The sequence below is a fragment of the Vipera ursinii genome, assembly GCF_947247035.1.
Source record: "Vipera ursinii genome assembly, chromosome: 2".
In the NCBI taxonomy this organism is placed as follows: Eukaryota; Metazoa; Chordata; class Lepidosauria; order Squamata; family Viperidae; genus Vipera; species Vipera ursinii.
Genome location: NC_139513.1, coordinates 169,583,101 through 169,601,929, shown reverse-complemented (window position 1 = coordinate 169,601,929; position 18,829 = coordinate 169,583,101). Strand labels below are relative to the sequence as shown.

Below are 18,829 nucleotides of genomic sequence, written 5' to 3'. Positions count from 1 at the left end.
AGTTACAGACAAGCTTATGAGACTCAGCAGCAGGCTTCAGCTGCACTGTTCTCTATCCCGTCCCCTCAGCAGCTGTCCTACCTGTACTCGTAGTTGCAGGCTGCGGTTCGCTTGCTCTAATTTATGCTGCCTCAGCTCCATCTCCCTGGAGCGTTGCTGTTCCTTCTGCAATTTGCGGATGTAATCTACTGAGGCCTTCAGGATAGTCCCTTTATTCCAGCGCATTTCCCTAAAATATGCAGTGGGAGGGGACGTAAGAGATCAGGGATTAAGTGTCCTTAGACCTTACTCCATTTAATTCTGGAAAGGTAATTTCTTTCAGCTGGGCCTTACAAATGTCTTGTACTGTTAAATTTCCAATGTTCCCAGTTGGCATGGGCAAAAAGGCAACATTCAGTTCTAGATAAAACTTTTCATTCATACCAGCAGTGGGAACTGAATGACAGTCACAGTATGACTGAGCCAACACAGGCTTCTCAGGGTAGTGGAAATGCAATGACTTTCTATATACAACTGTTTCCCACACCGTTTTATTTTATTCATGCATTCAGTGTTATATATCACCAGCAACTGAAGTGTTCACAAGATAATTTCTACATCTACTGAGTCGTGGTTAGTCTAGAGCAGGGGTAGGCAACCTTGGCTCTTTTATGACTCGTGGACTTCAACTCCCAGAATTCCTGAGCCAGCTGGCTCAGGAATTCTGGGAGTTGAAGTCCACGAGTCATAAAAGAGCCAGGGTTGCCTACCCCTGCTCTCGAGGGTTGTTAAATAAATTACAACTGACTATGATGATTATTGTATATAATACATAATCATAGTTGACTTTATACCAAAATCACATCAAATCACCTTTTAAAATGTGTTTTATACATCACTCAGGGAAGCTCAGTGGATTACACAATGAAGCCTATACAAGCTTGTGTCCCTTTTTGCAGATAAAACTTATTTTGATTAACTAGTTATCATCAAGCTGTCATACTTACGGATCATTAGATTTGGGGATGAGAGTCCCCAGTTCTTTAATTCGATCATTTATATTAAATCGACGACGACGTTCAACTGCAAAAAGAGAGACCTGTGTAAGAGGCCCTGTGGACAGACAGAGGACCCCTGCTTTTGCTACAACTATTAATATAATAAACGCATATGCCTTAATTTTTCCAGCAAGCAAAGCAATTTGCTTTTATAGCATCCAAATGAATCTCTCAATATTTGTTAGATTAATTCCCCATTATGCCAAGATACCTTCAAAGTTAGGTATGTATTGTGATTGTATGCTATTATTCTTGGGCACAAAATTCAACTTCCAGATTCTTTAAAGGCAAAGGTTCCCAGCCTCATGCTTCTAAACATATATTTTGAAACACAGTATAAAGGGAAAATGTCAAAAATCTCAACCCACATGAATCTGCTTTAAGTTCTTCTGAGGCTGTTTCTCCAAGGGCTTCTGTTATTCAAATAATGCCACTGAAAAGTAGAAAGGGGGGAGGGGGTTTCTAAGCAGTGGTGCATCTTTAAAGAGACTCAGATATACTGCAATCTTTTTCAAAGCAAGCAAAATATTTTTATTTGCCTAGGCAGTTTAACACTTCGTTTTTAAATTGGGAGCTAGCTCTTATTAAATTACAAATAATTTTGCTCTGGACTGAACTGATTGTCAGGGCAACGACAGACATGTAAATATTCTTAAAAATAAAGATGCAAATTATTTCAGTGGCTGGAAAATAGGGCTCTCTGCAGTTCGTTATTTCCCCATAATTAACAGGGAACTGAATTATGCACAAAGTAAGCTATTCAGAGAGCCTGAAGTCTGATGTAGTAGTTAAGGCGTCAGACTAGAAATTGGGAGGCTGTGCAGTTCTACTCCGACCTTAGGCACGAAGCCAGCTGGATAACCTTGGGGCTAGTCACTTTCAATCTTAGGAAGGAGACAATGGAAAATCAATTCTGAAAAACCTGCAGGCACTTGTCCAAGCAGACTCTGAGAAGTGGACATGATGAATGGAAGAAGAAAAAAAATCCAACACTGATTACTATTTTTTTTATTTATATCACATCTTTATTATATTTATAAAAGACTCAAGGCAGCGAACATATCTAATGCTCCTTCTTCCTCTGGCTTTCCCCACAACAGCAACCCTGTGAGTTGAGTTGGGCTGAGTGTGTGTCACTGGCCGAGCTGGCTTTCATGACCATACTTTATTAAGTTTACTATTTACTATTACTATACTTCCCCCCCCCCTGCATGCTGTATGAGCCTTGCATTTGACACGTGCGGGGCATAATAGTTTTACAGCTGGTGTCTTTCTTTTTAGAAATAACAGGAACACTGATGTTTGACTGTCTCTGTCCAAAAAGGACTTTTCATAAACATCCATTATGTTGTCAGTGCTTTCACCTCTTTTCCAATTCTGTCAATAGAAGTCAATTAAGGAATGTGCCATATTCCAATAAAGCATATCAGATCCTTCCTGAATTTGCACATAGAACCTTTCCCTGCGTTTGCGTAAAATCTTGAGTTTGCACAGAAGCTGAAACACAGCTGAGTAATAGGGCTGCGGGTTTGTCAAGCACAGAAAAATGCTTGACAAAATGCAGCACTGGGTGGAGAGAGGGGAAAGAAAGGAATGTATTAACCAGTCTCCCCACCCGGACCCCTAATCAATGACAGGCCAATCCAAGGCAACTTCTACACACTGGCCTAGCTGCTTATTCTACCTCAGGCTTCATCAGTGTCATATGCCTGGCAGCCATTTTATCATTTTATTCTCTCTCCCACTTCTGGAATGCAGTGGGTCAAAACCAACCTTTCCACAGTCCCCCTCCCCCTCCCCATGAATCAGATTCTCACAAGCCCACCTAGTATAGTATTCCTAGCTTCCAAGCCAACATTTGCTTAATTTAACAGTCACTTTCAAATGAAGCCACTTGATCTTTGCTCTCAACCATAATGGATTTTAGATTGCCCGGATTTTTCAGCTTAAAGCCTTCACTATTACTAAGGATCTCACAGGAAAGAAATTTGCCCAAGGATTTAAAAAAACAACTCTTCATGCTACATAGAAGCTGAAATATGTGTTTTCATTCAGTTAAGGTGGTCTCATGTTCGGGAGAGAGGCACATAAAATAAGTAATTTTTTTATCTCATACACAAAAAAGGGTAGAAAATTCTTCCAAGAAAGCACACAATGTCTCTTCTTCTCTCCCAAAATGTAGCATCCTAATTAAAATAGAGGGGAATGCTTAACTGATTAAAATATTTAATTTATTATATTGTATATGGTTCAAGATTACAAAAGAATGAAGAAAAAAAGATAGAAAAGGACCTAAGTAAAAATATTGTGAAGGAGAATTTGAAATTCTTCCCTTCCCTTCTTTTTTCCCCAACTACTAGCCACAATTTAAACATCTATGTTAAGCTTTTAATATTTAATATAAAACAGTGGAGAAATTTTGCTTGTTCAAGACATTTCATCTGTTGTTTTAAATTAGTTTCTTGACTCTTTTCCTGGAAGCTGTATGAATGAGACTTGCTGCATAATGTGTCATATATATAGGGAAGTTGAAATTGCTGAGCTCATTACTACTTGTGGAAGATTACAAATTTTTAACACACTTTCCCTTATTGTAAGTCCCTTACCGTTCTTTTGTTTCTTTGTATCATGAAAACAGTACTTGTGAAGTCTAGTGCAGGGCTTTTCAACCTTTTCACCCATTGTGCCACTTTTAGGATATGGCAACATCCGAGTACCACCAGTCGCCTAGCAAGGTGTCAAAAACTTGATAACCAAAAAAAAAAAAAAAGGAAAAAAAGTGATGAAGTACAGGTAGTCCTCGACTTACAACAGTTCACTTAGTGACTGTTCGAAGTTACAATGGCACTGAAAAAAGTGCCCCCCAAGCCACAGCCGAGTAAGACACCTGCCTGCCCGCCCGGGGGCGCTCTTCCAACCTGTCCGAGGTTTTCATTGTTGTGAGCATTTCTGTTGAGGATTGGCAGCGGGGGTGGGGTGGGGTGGGGTTTGGTTTTTATTCCCCCCGTCTGCTGGGTGGTTGCAGCAGGTTTGGGTCCCTTCACATGACCCTGGGACACTGTGACCGTCATAAATATGAATCAGTTGCCAAGCATCTGAAGGTAAATCACAAGACCCTGGAGATGCTGATCGGTGTTTTTTCAGGGCTCAGAAGTGTCAGGATCAGCACCGAGCTCCATCTGGAGCCTGGCGCTGATCCTGGCGCTTCCGCTGAGCCCTGACAGCCCTGCAGCTCCAGCCGTCTCTTGCTCAGGCTTGTGCGGTGCTGCCACCGGTTCAGCTCATTCCCCTCCCCCGCTACCACTTTTCTAGGATGGTCGCGTGCCACCTGCTAGGTGCCAATGTACCACAGGTGGTACCCATACCACTGGTTGAAAAGCCCTGGTTTAGCGGCCATGCCAGCTCCTTCTATAACTGCTATTATAGTTATGCTATTCAGAGATTGTGTCCATTGTGTTATGAATGATGGATAGCTTATTTGATAATATAATTTAAAGTTAGAAAATCAAGTCTACTACCTTTTGAGTCCTGCAAAATTTTGACTCTTACTTTCAGGTTTTAAAAATTTAAGATGTGCAAAAAGGCCAAACCAATTCTGCTTTGAAACACTGAGACAGTAAACCAGGCCAATATAGAACAATGATATCCAATTTCACCAAATTTTACTCTTGATTTTCTTCCTCTCTCTGTTTTGTGCACACGTGCACAAGCACGCACACACAGATAAAACTCCCTCATCTGAGGGAGAAAAAAAATGATGTGCTACATCCTGCTCATTTTTACTCGGAATAAAGTTCTGCTGATTTCAAAGAGATTAGAACTTAGTGATCAAGTGCCTGCTTTGCCTGTAGATTTCTTTTTTCTTTTTTTATGGTTTTAAGCCCTGGTGTCCCTATTCAAAAAGATCATGTAGAAGATGAAAATCCAAGAGAGCCAATCAGAGGAGATAGAACAAAACATGACCTGGCCTCTAACCTCATATAAGTCAGTTTTCTTTTACCAAAATCAGCAGGTAAGCATATATAGGGGGTCTCATAGACATGAAAACGTTTTTGCCCTTTTTCTCAGCACTGAAATATTCATTTCAAACCCAAAGTAGAAAGTCACGGATAGTCCATCCAAGAGGCCACTCACTTAAATTGTGGTTGTCTTTCTTCTGCCTTTCCTTCAAAAATGCTTTGGTTTCATTTTCTGCAAAGGGGCACAAAATAAGACAGAAATAATAATAATAAAGCTACCCACCATGTCCAGCTACTTTCTTCTGTGGGTCTAGAGAGAGAACTAGAGGAAATCCAGATGCCAGGCATGGAAGCATTATGGTTGCCCCTGCACACCCCAAACTCTTCCTTCAACTTCTAAAAGGAACAAATTCACTGATCTTTCCTCCTTTATGGAGAAAGAGACATAACTTCCAGGCAGCTATTCTAGGAGCAAAACCTAAACTCCCGCCTTCTAAACGCCCACCGTAATCAACTCTGATTATATCACTGCAATGTAGCACTGTCAGTCCTAGAGAAGATCAACCCTGACTGCTCTTTAGAAGGCCAGATCCTGAAGTTGAAACTCAAATACTTTGGCCACCTAATGAGAAGGAAGGACTCACTGGAGAAGAGCCTAATGCTGGGAAAGGTTGAGGGCAAGAGAAGAAGGGGACGACAGAGAATGAGGTGGCTGTGTTGTGATTCAGTGTCAGCCTGTGGGTACGGCAGCTGAATCGGACAATTCTGAGGAGGAGGAGGAGGAGGGGATTGGAGAGCCTGCAGAGGAAAGTTCTGAGGCATCGCAGAGCTCTCAGCCAGGCCCCTCCCGTCTTGTTCCTCCTCAGACCCAGCTGTGTGAGCCTGAAAGCTTGGACGAAGATGATTCACAGCTGGCTTTGTTCAAGGACGCTTGAAGCAGGAGGCAAACAAGCAGGAGTGAACAAAGGAGGGCAATGAGGCACCACGGGAGGAGGCAAAGAGAAGCCACGCCTTGAAACTGTGTTTAAAAGGGGAATGTGTGGGAGGTGCTGGTTGCTGAAGGCAACCGTTTGAACAGCTTCTGATTTAGTTGTGGTTAGTATTTGTTTTGCTCTGTTTTGGATCTGTTTCGTTTCATTTGTGTAAATAAATTTGGTTGTCTTACTTTCAGCCTACTGACTATTGAAAAGGGGTTGTCCCTGACATTTCTGCAGGGCCGGTAGTAGGCTGGAACAGAACAGTCTGGATGGAGTAGGCTAAATGGACTCCAGAAGATGGTAGAGGACAGGAAGGCCTGGAGAAACGTTGTCCATAGGGTCACGATGGGCCGGACACGACTTCGCAACTAACAACAACAATGTAGCACTCTTCTATGCCTAACTTTGACATGCTTTCAATTCCTCCAATCAAGTACCTGACATCTCCCTCTTGATATTGGGAAGGTCAGCCGGGCAGGAGTTGCTAACAGTTACAGCTGGTTCCATCATTCCTGGGTTCCCGTACACATTCAGGAGGTTTCCAGAGACTGGCAGCTGTGCGGAACAGAAAAGAGTTGAAAGGACTTGCAGGCTAGTAGCTCAGAAAGTTTTGCTGCACTGTTAGATGGCTACTTTCTAATCTACCTTCTAATCTAGATCTCCCAATCTAGATCAGAAGGTAAGTACGTGGGAACTAAGAGTTATGGATGGACCCCAAATCACCGAGGGACATTGTTTCCCATTGAATGGGGTTCTGATGCTACATCTCCCCAGTCCAGTCCAAGTTTCTGCCCACTACTCCACGTTGGCTTATCTTAATGGCCAATAGGATACTCTTGGGAAGAAATAAATGGGTACTATACACCTTTGACATCGAGACAGAAGATATATAGAATGCAAAAAAATTCTACAATAACAAGTTCATTTTAATTATTGATATTTACTGAGAATGCCTAAGAAACCAACCACTCTGGAGGAGTACTTTTTAAAATCACTAGGCTTAAAATAAAAACATTATTTTTTTATTTTTATTTATCTTTTTTTTTAGTTTGATTCTACTGTGTTAGTGAAGAGGAAAATGACTGATATTTCCATAATGGCTGTTCTTTGTAATACTTTACTTACTTCTCTCCATCTCTCAAACACATTTTATACCAAGCAATTTATCTATTTGAAGAGAGTTGCAAAGCAGTTGTCCTACTAGTCTGGTGGATCAAAACCAATAGAGAATCTTAGGGCACAGAAAAGAGAGACGGGTGACCCAAAGCCTCTGGGTCAAATAACCTTCCCCCTTTTGTTTTTTGCAGCAGCTTTCCCCTCCCCCAACCCAGTTACCCAAGGTACACAGCCAGTATTCGGCAAAAACACTCTATTATAACGGAATATTTTCCACCAAGTTAGGGCACAAATCCTGTATTTTAAGTAGCAAAAAAAAACACACACAATAAGGTGGAAGGAGGTATAAGAGAAGATGCTGCCTCCCCCTTGGTCTAATACTTTTCATGGTATCAACTTCCACTTGCTGAAGTCAACTTATGGCCTATGAAAACGTAAACCATACTTTCAGTCTTTTGGATGTCACAGGCTTTCCCCCCCGATGATATACATATAAAAAAATCAAAAGCCACTCACAGTGCTGGGCATCTGCAGGCCACTGTAGTTCAGGATTTCATCATTGTAGCTGGATTCCAGGCTGATAATCTCATCAATGACATCATCAATCTGACAGAGAAGAGAGAGGGGTGGGATTAGACGTCTCTGACATGGGCGGCGGAGGGCGGGGGAGGGATGGCTACTGGAAATATTGAGAGAGCAAGAATGGAGGGAAAAGGCAAAGAAAGGCAGTGGGAATATGAGAGACGAAGGTGATAGGGCAGACATGTCAAACACAAGGCCCAGGGGCCAGATCCGGCCCACGAAGTGGTTTCATGTGGCCCGCGAAACCATCCTGGAAACAGTGAGGGAACGGCCCCCACTGCCTTGGCCCTGGCTCAGAGATCCTCCTTCTGCCAGAGACCCTCAGATCTGTCCCACTCCTGCCCAGGCCCCCATAGGCACCCTTGATGTGAACGATGTAGAGCTGGCCACGCCCACCCAGTAGGCCATACATACTCTAGCCACGCCTACCCAGTAGGTCACACCCACCCTGGCCACACCCACCTGGCCCCCTGAGGGCAACTGCAATGCTGATGCGGCCCTCAATGAAATTGAGTTTGACACCCCTGTGATAGGGGAATTTCTACTCACTTCTTTCTCAGAGTTGGAACCAATGTTGAGCATTGCCATAGGGCTATTGGGGGCACTGCCAGTGCTTCCTGCCACTCCCTGCTGGTGAGCCAAACCAGGTGGGGGCTCAGGACCTGAAACAGCCTGTGGGGAGCAGGTGGGTGCACCAGGGCTAGTCCCGGATAATGACTGTGTTGACATCTTGCTCCCCATAGCAGTAGAAAGATACTGTTTGACTTGCTGTCGCTGTGCCTGCTGGATGTGGTACTTTGTGGGGTTCTCCAAGTGGGTTTGAACCTGAATTCAAGTGAGAAAAAGAGAGGGAAAGTATGAGTCAACCATCACTTGGGCAGTGCCATTTGACTATTTGCAAGACAATTTACAAGCATTCGGAAATCCTGAAGGCAACACACCAAACTTAACAAGCTGAAAGCCTACCTCTATCCCTAAACGCTGGCAAACTGAATATGAACCTCACCCTCAGTTACATACACAAATGTAATCAAATTAACAGAAGGAGCCAAGCTTATGCCTGTCAAGCAAAGACTACTATCACATCCAATCTTCCCTGCTGTTCCCAATGAATTCAAATTTACACTTAAAAGTTGCACCCCGGGTGAAGAGGTGCCACTGCACCTGCAGCATAGCCTGGCATCGGGAAATATGAAGGTGGGGAAAATGGACATCCAGCAAGCTTGAACTTAAATCTATTTTCAGAGAATTTGCCAATGTATTTTGTGTTGGTTTAAATCAGACTTATAAACAGGTGACATGAACAACCCTGACGCAAACGGATGTCTCTCTGTCCAATAGGAGAGCTGGATGTCCAATAGAATAAGACGTATACCAGATCAAGGAATGCAGCTCTCAGACCTTTGCATGGAGAAAAAGGTTATGTCATTCTGTCCCATGACTACGGAGAAATGGATGCAAGGAAATGGAACAGGGTGAAAGAGCACTGGGGCCAAGCAGTTATGGCCAAAAATGAGAGGCAGGGCAGAGAAGCTACCTTAGGGCTCCAAAAGCAGTTCCAGTGTTATTGTGTACCCTTTGTAAATATGAAAATATTTCAAGTGAAGGAGAATCCCTTTCAGACTGTCTTTCAATCTCAAAGTCTTCTTCTTCTAACTAGGTTTTTGGGGGTTTTTTGGCTAGGATGAAACCTGATTTCCCTCCAAGGCAGAGTTGCTTCCTCTTTCCTCTTACCTTCAATACCTCCACAGGCACCTGGGCAGGTGCAGGGCGAGCTAGTGGGCTCACAGAAATAGCCGGTGTGGCTGGTGCAGCAGGTGCAGGAGTGAACTGTGCTGCCTGCTGCTGCTCCCGACGTTCCTGTTCTTGCGTCTGTGCCCGCATGAGCTGCTGCCGGAGTAGAACCCGGGATGACATGTTAGGACTTTCAGCTGGGGCCGTTGGAGGGCTGGAAAAAGGAGAGAGGGAGAGGGAGAGGGAAAGGGAGAGGGAGAGGGGGAGAGAGAGAGAGAGAGAGAGAGAGAGAGAGAGAGAGAGAGAGAGAGAGAGAGAGAGAGGGAGGGAGAGAGAAAACCATCAGAATTAGTTTACTGCTCTGGCCGGTACATTCTCCAAAGACGCCTTGCTGCTAAGAGAATACCAGCTGCTGAATACAAGTGGGACATATTTTTTTTAAATATCCTATATTAAGTAAGCTGCCAAGACTTGTCAGAAGGTAGCACAACAGAAATGCAATAAATAAATAAAGCAGGCTGTTATATTGAGCATAATTAGAATAGGCACTTGTTAGATAAAGCTTTCTTTCCACTAATGAAACGATGATGCACTAAAATAGTATGCATAGGAGATACGGTATATCTTTCCTGATATCCCAATAGGGGCAATTGTTGAAATAGGTTGTCAGATTGTAGGCTGACAGCAGCCTTCAAGGACCCAGCTCCCGAGAATATTGTGGACAGTGAAACCAATGGATTGCCCAGCAAATCAACCTAGAGTTTTCACTTGAGGTGCAAACAATCAGGCTGATATTATCTTATTTTGGACACTAGGTGAAGACCTAGCTCTGATGCTGAGACACGTGGAAGGAAAGAGAATAAGAGTGTGACCATCGGCAAGGTAGATGGATTCAGTTATTGTGGGGTGCACTTTTCAAAGACATGAAAGTCTAGCCTAGGGACAAATCCTCAGGGATGAATTCTGTTTATGTGGTCGCTAAGAGTTGGCTCCAACTTGATAGTACAGAATCAGTCGTGACCAATATAGGCATTCCCTAGAAAACTTTTATTTCACAACTAGATGTAATCATGGCCAAGTGAATGAGACCCCCTCCCTACTTCCATTGATATCTACCAACAGATTGTTCTGAAGGAAGATAAGGTGGCAGCTAAGAATTTCATTTGGAAGAAACTGCAGTGAGAGACAAGGCAATTTTCTATTACTGTCTTATATTTTTTATTGGACTCATTTTTTTTTCTCCAAGGCAACATACAACCCCTCCCCACAACACACACATTTATCCTCCCAGCAGCAGATTAACATGAAAAGACACTATCAGACCTTATCATTAATGACTGAGTGGGCATTTGAATGTTAACCACTCTAACCCTAATCTACCATTCTCTAACCATTACTCTATTCTGGCTACTTCTAGAATTGCCAGAGAACGGCAGAGAGAGAGAGAGAGAGAGAGAGAAAGAGAGAAAGAGAGAGAGAGAGAGACAGGCTTCAAAGAAATTTAAAATTGAAGTTATAAAAACAGAGCTGGAGTCATAGTTGCTTGAAAACAGAGGCGCTTTCCACTCTTTGTTCAATCCCATCCAACTTCAAATGAAAAATAGCACCAGGGGAAAAGCTAAGAAACCTTTCCCCTTGAAAACAATTGGTAATGAGTTTTCTCTAGCGTGGAAAATTCCAGATATGTGGACATCAACTTTCAGACTTTTTAGTCATGGCCATGCTGGCTGGGGGATTCTGGGAATTGGTCCACATATCTAAGATTTGCCATGACTGGGAAACTTTGGATTACTAGACCAATAGTCCCCTATTGGTTTTAAATTGTGGGAACTGTACTTCCAACAGAATTGCAGGGCATTCTGTTAACACAGGCTGGCCACATATTTGTGGGCTGGGGAACATGAGCATTACAGCATAGATTCCAGTTGGGGGGGAAAAATCAGGGAGCATTTAAAAGCAACACATTCTATTATGTATTTTATAATTACATTGTTGCAAAGTTGGCCACTTTGATTACTAAGACTCTTGGCCGCTCAGAAACTGATAACAATGTTGCTGCTCATAAACTGCAAACTAGGAAAAAGGCAACTGAGGTGTCAAACTCAATTTCATTGAGGGCCGCATCAGCATTGCGGTTGCCCTCAGGGGGCCGGGTGGGTGTGGCCAGGGTGGGCACCACCTACTGGGTGGGCATGGCTGGAGTGGGTGTGGCCTACTGGGTGGCCGTGGCCAGCTCTGCATCTTTCGCATCAAGGGTGCCTATGGGGGCCTGGGCAGGAGTGGGACAGATTTGAGGGTCTCTGGTAGAAGGAGGGTCTCTGGGCCAGGGCCAAGGCAGTGGGGGCTGTTCCCTCACTGTTTCCAGGATGGCTTCGCGGGCCACATGAAACCACTTCGCGGGCCGCATCCGGCCCCCGGGCCTTGTGTTTGACATGTCTGCTCTATAGAATCTGGAATTTTAAAAAAGGAGGGGGAGTGAAAGAAAAAAAACCCTCTCAAACTTCTTGGGTGGGGAAGAGAAGCTTGAGGGTTTAGATATGTTGTCATTGTTGTCAGCCATTCAGTTGTGTCCGACCCTTGGCCACTCTAGGGATCAGCACTCTCCATGCCCCTGTCTCACACCGGCTCCTTCAGATCCGCCACAGTCATCCCGGTGATACAATAGTTCCTGTCAAAGCTGATCAGGAACTATAGTGGCTAAGAGGTTAAATTCCTGCTTAAAGGGATATCTTTACTCAAATCACCACATTTCTTAAATATAATCTCCAACTTGCTCTCCTTCACCTTTTCTGACTCTCTTTTAAAGTATATGCGCACACATTGCATATTGCAAGAAATGCTCACAACAATGAAAACCTCGGACAGGAGGAAGAGCGCCGCCAGGTGGGCAGGCAGGTGTCTTGCTTGGCTGTGGCTTGGAGGGCACTTTTTTCAGTGCCACTGTAACTTCGAACAGTCACTAAGCGAACTGTTGTAAGTCGAGGACTACCTGTACTTCATCACTTTTTTACTTTTTTTTTTTTGATCATCAAGTTTTTGACACCTTGCTAGGCAACTGGTGGTACTCGGGTGTTGCCATATCCTAAAAGTGGTACAATGGGTGAAAAGGTTGAAAGGCCCTGTTCTAAATCTCCTTTTGCTTAAAATAAAATAGATGACTTTATTGACTTATATTCCTCTCTGGGATCTCATCTCCCTCCTGTTTACAACTATAATTTCCTCAGGTCAAAGTCCTTTCTTTACCCTATGTCAGTGGTAGGCAACCTCGGCTCTTTTAGCATAGCTGACTCAGGAATTCTGGGAGTTGAAGTCCATGAGTCATAAAAGAGCTGAGGTTGCCTACCTCTGCCCTATGGTATCCTATCTTTCCTGAGAGCCCTACAGAGAAAGCAGTACTCTGTCAATAAGAGGCCAAAAAAAAAACCCTCACAAAAATTCCTGGGCAGAAATCTGAAGAAAGTTTGCATGCAAATACTGCACGTACTATTTGGTATATGGATGCGTGCTGTGAAGCTGGAGTAAAATGTAACGTGATACACAATCTGAAGGTAATTTGGCAGTAAGTAAAACCTGAAGGGTAACTTTGCTTTGGATTAGAGAGTCCAATAGCACATTGTGTAGTTTGCAAAGCTAGATACCTTGATACATCAGCAACAAGTTCATGAAATATGGAATTTCCCTTATCTTGATTGTCTTCCTTCTCACTATTTGCATTGCATTAAAAGACCAACAATTTCACCACATCTAAAAGTTAACATGGATCGAGGAACAATCACACCACACCAGCAATTTCTTTGGCCAAAGCTCAATTATCCAACTTTCAGCATAATTCTTACACCACAATCTTGCAACAATTACTACTGCTGTAAACTGCTTCATGATGATAATATGCTGTAGTCTAAAAATGTTCATGTGTATTTAAACAAAGATGATTCACCTGAGGTCAGAGCATCAGATGAAGAACAAAAAAACCATCCAGGTTTTAAGCTGCCATGGCTATTTGCTAGAAATTTGGGGAAATTCAGTGCTTAATATACTACAAGAGAAGAAACTCACATAATTAAAAGGGATCATTTGGGAAACTAAGTACAGCTCCATTTAAGAATGTTTGACCAGTCCCATTTTAAAAGATAGGGGAATAAGGTTTTATTTTTAAAATAGACAAAAAATATGTTATGTGCCAGGCAAAAGTCTACGATGTCAATGGAAGCATCTGGTATTGCTTGAATTTTATGAACATAAATGTGTACAAGCATTAGGGGGGGGGGAAATTGTGACAGCAATTTTGGCCCATGAGGAAGATTACCAAAAAACCAAGATGCATTATTTAGCTTAACCTTAGCTTGAATTACCTTACCTGTCTTTCTTTTTCTTACAGGTAACAATCTAAAAATCTCACCTTTAAAAGCCATAGTTTAAACTAAATCTCAGGGCTAGCTGAAGTTCAGGAAAAAATACTACAAAACCTGAGAAAGGCCAATGATAAATAAATGAAGCACCTACAATTAAATGTGTCATTTTGAAAACCTAGAATGGAAGGATTATGTTATCTACCTACAAGTGACAGAATAAAGTGTGCCAGAGAAATGAATGAACTGCGCTTAAAAAAAAAACACAAGGAAAATCCTCTCAATAGTATCATCTGATCTTGGAATATTCAGAAATTCTCCTTCCCGTTATCTTATCCCACCACCCTAGTAACTGAGAAGCAGAAAGATAATAGCTCCACAGAGCCCGGGGATAACTATGCATCGTCCTTCCTACCTGACACCAATGGGTTGGCTCTTGAGTTGGTAGAAATTCTCGCTGCTCAGAGACAGGATGTTTTCCAGATCAATGTCGGCCACGATCCCAGACTCTGGAGGCACAGAGCTGAGGCTGTTTGAAAATATAGACAAGGATTAAGACACAATGCTTATTTCTGTTGGAACAATTAAAATTTATCTCAGCCAATAAACTGAGACTCAGCTCCTCTAAACCATTCTCTATACAGCAGGAGACATCCAAGGCCACCCATTCTTTAATAGTATATAACTGGACTACTGTAACACATATACTACCTGGGCCTTAAGATATCCTTAAAAAAATGTTCTTTGGTCTTCAGAGGTTAACTGCTACCCTGTCATCAGAGACAGATCACCGAGTATTATTCCAGCCTTGTTAAGTCTGTATTTATATGTTTCCTTCCAGGTTCAAATTCTTAGTTTGAAAGCTGTTCTTGGCTTCAGGGGCTACAATTTTAAGTTATACTTCCCCTATATCTTTATTCTTTCCCCACATGCTTAGTCAATGTCAGAGCTGAAGTCTTCGTTCCTTTAGCATCTGAGGTTCAATATCTCCCAAAACAGGGCTCCTGCCCTGAGGAATATCCTTCACAGAGACAACGCAAAACTGTCAAATGCATGTGAAAACGTGGCATTTTTTAAAAATGGATTTATTACTGATCCATTTGTTTGTTTGGAAATCACGTTGCATTTCCTGCTGGTGATGTGACAGAGCAGTATCCTTTTCAACGAACAGAAGCACGTCCGTTCTGCTTTTAGTTATTTTTCATGAACTAGGACAGGTGGCTAGCAATTATAATCCAATACATCACAAAGTTGTGCTTGTTTGTATTTTGCTCTTGTTCTCCGCTATTGGTTTGTTGCTTGTTGCTTATCTGAGGGATATTGATGATTTTAACAATTAATGTTGCTGGCCACTTTCATTTTCTTTAACAGGCAGTCCAGACTTCAATAGTAACAGTTGGTTAAGCTGTAACAACCCTTGCAACTTTCCATTTTCTTGGCATCATTTTTACCTGGCAACCATCCCCAGACTCTGAATAAATAAGAAGGGTTTCTTGTGTCTGCAGATCACAGTCTTGGGCCATAAACAAGTAGAGGGGAAAAGGTAGGGAAATTTCCCACAAGGAAATGGAGGTAGCAGAAATGCCAGTGAAACATGATTTGAACGTTAAACCAAGCATGACCCCTTACCTCACTAAACATTCAGATCTGAAATGTGCACATTTGTCTCAACCCTAAGATCATCAACATATGTTTCAGAAAGAATACGATTTACCCAAATGTGGTCAGGGAAAATATTTTTACTTCCCAAGCATGATTTTTAAATTGTGACAACCAGTAAGCCCTTCAGATAGCTTACTAAGGAGCTTCATAATTTGGGACTTGTATCTTTGACAAAGATGGAAAGAACGTGGTCTTTTAGCAGCAGGATGTTTTATTTCCAAGAATGGGGACTGACAATTCTTTCAGTGTTTTTTTTCCCCCTCTCTGCATGATTTGGCAAGACTTTAGTGCAATGTTAGCACAGTTCTGTATCTGATTACATCCAGCAGGGCTTTTTTTGTCATAGAACGCTCAGAACGGAGTTCCGGGACCTTTTTTGGATGGAACCTTGTAGGGTAGGCAAGGCAGGTTGTATGACGTGTGAGTTCCGGCACTTTTTTCTTTTACAAAAAAAGCACTGACATCCAGTTAACATCTCTCAGATGATTTAAACATTCTGTCTAGGACTGGAACCTGACGAAGAAATCAGTGCTTTTTTTGTAAAAGAAAAAGGTGCCGGAACTCACACATGTCATACAACCTACCTTGCCTAACCTACAAGGTTCCATCCAAAAAAGGTGCCGGAACTCCGTTCTGAGCGTTCTATGAGGAAAAAAGCCCTGGTGGGAAATAATAAGTACATTTCTCTCTTTTCCTTGGCCCTTTCTGCATTTTTTAAAAACTATCTGGCCAGCTGCAGAGTTCTTTGAAAATCAGAAGCTTCCACATTGTTTCATAATCCTTCAAATAGTCTCATAGGTATGTTGTTACGAATTCTGGATAGTTCTTTTTTCCCCACAATCAGCTTAGCCCCTGTTGCCTGTTTTGTAAGTTTCCAGGATGGCCTTACGTGTTTTGCTACCTGAGACATTCAAATTCTATGTTGTGTACTGATAAAAGCTGGATTAGCTTGTAAGCCGCCCTGAGTCTTCGGAGAAGGGCGGGATATAAATGGAATTAAAATAAATAAAATAAAATAAATAAAGTTTACTTTAACATTAGCAATGGGAGCACATCTTTCCCTACATCTGGGGACAGCAAAGACAGGGGCCAATGAGAGGATCTAGCAGCCCTGACTTCCAGGTTATCTGCATGAAAGTGCCTGCTTCATTCTGCCTAACCACAGATCTGATTCTGAGAAAACCACATCACCCAAATTCTTTGATTTCAGCGGTTCAAGTAAACAGCCTGTTGATACTCGAAAAGCCCCAGATGATTGGAAAGCTTGTTGATTCAGTCATCTCAACAATTGTTTGTTTTATACATTTATTAACCTCATACCTTGCCTTTCATTCAGGAGCTCAGGGCTGTGTACACAGCATTCTTTCTTTCTGCTTTTCTCTGTAACAACAGCCCCGTGAAATAAGTTGTGCTGAGAGGGGGCAGTTAGCCCAAAAACAAACAGTGAGCTTTCCTGGATGAAGAAGGAAAAGAATCTTCATTTTTTTTTAATTCCATTTATATCCCGCCCTTCTCCGAAGACTCAGGGCGGCTTACAAGCTTAGCAGTAGCCCTCATTCTATGTATATGCCTGCTTATTAGGTCTTTCACACACCCCCAAGCGGCATTATTACAAAGTCAGCTTATTGCCCCCAACAATCTGGGTCCTCATTTTACCTACCTCGGAAGGATGGAAGGCTGAGTCAACCTTGAGCCTGGTGGGACTCAAACCGTGCCAGCCTAACGCCTTGCCTATTATAGCACATTGCCTCTGAGTTAATTATTGTTATTAGCACACATTAGTCTTAGCATGCAAGTTATTAACAGATTTTTTTAAAAAATCCATAAATATTTTATTAATAACAAAATACTGTTTTCATAAGCTATCCTATGTCTCTGAAGGGATGGATGTAACTATCTCTGGAACTTATGGCTTCTAGCGTCAGCCTCACTGGGTAGAGCAGACTAGGAAATCAACTCCACAAGAAAGGCTAAAACTATTTTTATTGAGATTGACTATAATCAGGGCTTTTTTTGTCATAGAACGCTCAGAACGGAGTTCCGGCACCTTTTTTGGATGGAACCTTGTAGGGTAGGCAAGGCAGGTTGTATGACATGTGTGAGTTCCGGCACCTTTTTCTTATACAAAAAAAGCACTGACTATAATTATCTTGCAGGTCTGATTGAGGTGTACCTGCTCCTCCTCCTGTTATACTTAGTGGATTAGGGAGGCGTCTTCCTGAACTGCCCCTAAATATTATCTCACTGTTCTGTAATTTAAAAAAAAAAAGTTCAGCCCTTTGCCTAGGTAATGGTTCCTCCATTACTCTGGCAAGATCATTTTTCTTACTCTCTACACATGAAAAGCTTCAAACCTTGCAATGAATAACATGCCACACTCAGGACAGTAATGGACTGAGCAGGGGGTTGGACTAGAAGACCTCAAAGGTCCCTTCCAGGGTGGATTTGATTTAAATCAAATCGATTTAAATCACGATTTAAATCATAATTTTTAAAGTGCAACTGTCATCTGCAGCGGGTCCTCCTCTGACCCGCTGTTGACTCACCGACAGTCCCATTCACTTTAATGGGAGGGCTGGTGATGCGGCAGTGACACAACAAGGTGAAGGATGTGGCAGGCAGCAGGTGAGTGGATGCCCGCTAACAGGTGCTGCCATGATGGATCTGAAATGCCAGGTGCTCTTTAAATATAAGGACCCATTCTTGCTGGTAGTTAGAATCTTTAAGGTTTCCTATTTAGAATAATAAGCTGTCATGTTAGTAAAACACTGATATCAGAACCTATTTTAGGTTAATAGGTTAATCACACGTAGTTGGAGAACTACTCAAATTCTTTTATTTAATTAAAACACTTAGAGCCTGTTACAGATGCATTTCTCTTCAAACAATCATACAGTCTGAAGTGTACATAGATTTGCAAAACAACGGGATAAAGGAATATTCCTGAACTTTGTTTTATGATTTATCTCATGGTTACTGTGAAATTGTGTGAATACATCAATGCAGTTCATGTTTCCTCAGCTTGTAGAGCTTGAATACCAAAAATGTAAATATTGCAGAATATACAGCCTCATGCTACATAACTAAGCTCCATTTTATGCTGATTAAACTAAATTATTAATTTATCTTAAATAGAAAACTATATTTAGATAGATGTTTACTCTAAAAGTATTTCATTAAAAAAATCAAAAAAATCTGATTTAAATAAAAAAATCCTATTTAAATTTAAAAAATCCTTTTTTAAAAAAAATCATTTGATTATTATCCACCTTGGTCCCTTCCAACTCTTTTTATTGTTGTTGTTGTTGATAAATGTTTAATCAAGAGATGAAGAAGATACAGAAATGAGTTAGTAGAAGTGTATGGTGGGTGGTAACAACCAGTCTATTTGCTGAAGGGTGAGCTTTTTCATT

General features: G+C 42.0%; 1 protein-coding gene across 4 annotated transcripts in view; it reads right to left on the bottom strand.

Moving 5' to 3' along the window:
• Nucleotides 1–18,829, bottom strand: part of TFE3 (transcription factor binding to IGHM enhancer 3) — a 35,998-nt gene that overhangs the window by 2,252 nt on the left and 14,917 nt on the right. Inside the window, exons 2-10 of one of the 4 annotated variants that reach the window (XR_014491767.1) lie at nt 14,170–14,277; nt 9,406–9,619; nt 8,221–8,496; nt 7,606–7,695; nt 6,411–6,528; nt 5,172–5,228; nt 1,406–1,470; nt 987–1,062; nt 219–229 (exon numbers count right to left, since the gene is read on the bottom strand). Coding sequence is in view for 3 of the 4 variants with exons in the window: in XM_083356734.1 (XP_083212860.1) it covers nt 82–229; nt 987–1,062; nt 5,172–5,228; nt 6,411–6,528; nt 7,606–7,695; nt 8,221–8,496; nt 9,406–9,619; nt 14,170–14,283 (1,093 nt within the window). In the remaining variant the exon portion in view is untranslated. Of the gene's footprint in view, nt 1–81; nt 230–986; nt 1,063–1,088; nt 1,471–5,171; nt 5,229–6,410; nt 6,529–7,605; nt 7,696–8,220; nt 8,497–9,405; nt 9,620–14,169; nt 14,284–18,829 lie in introns of those variants that run through there. The other 3 variants (XM_083356734.1, XM_083356733.1, XM_083356735.1) reach the window with 3 other exon arrangements.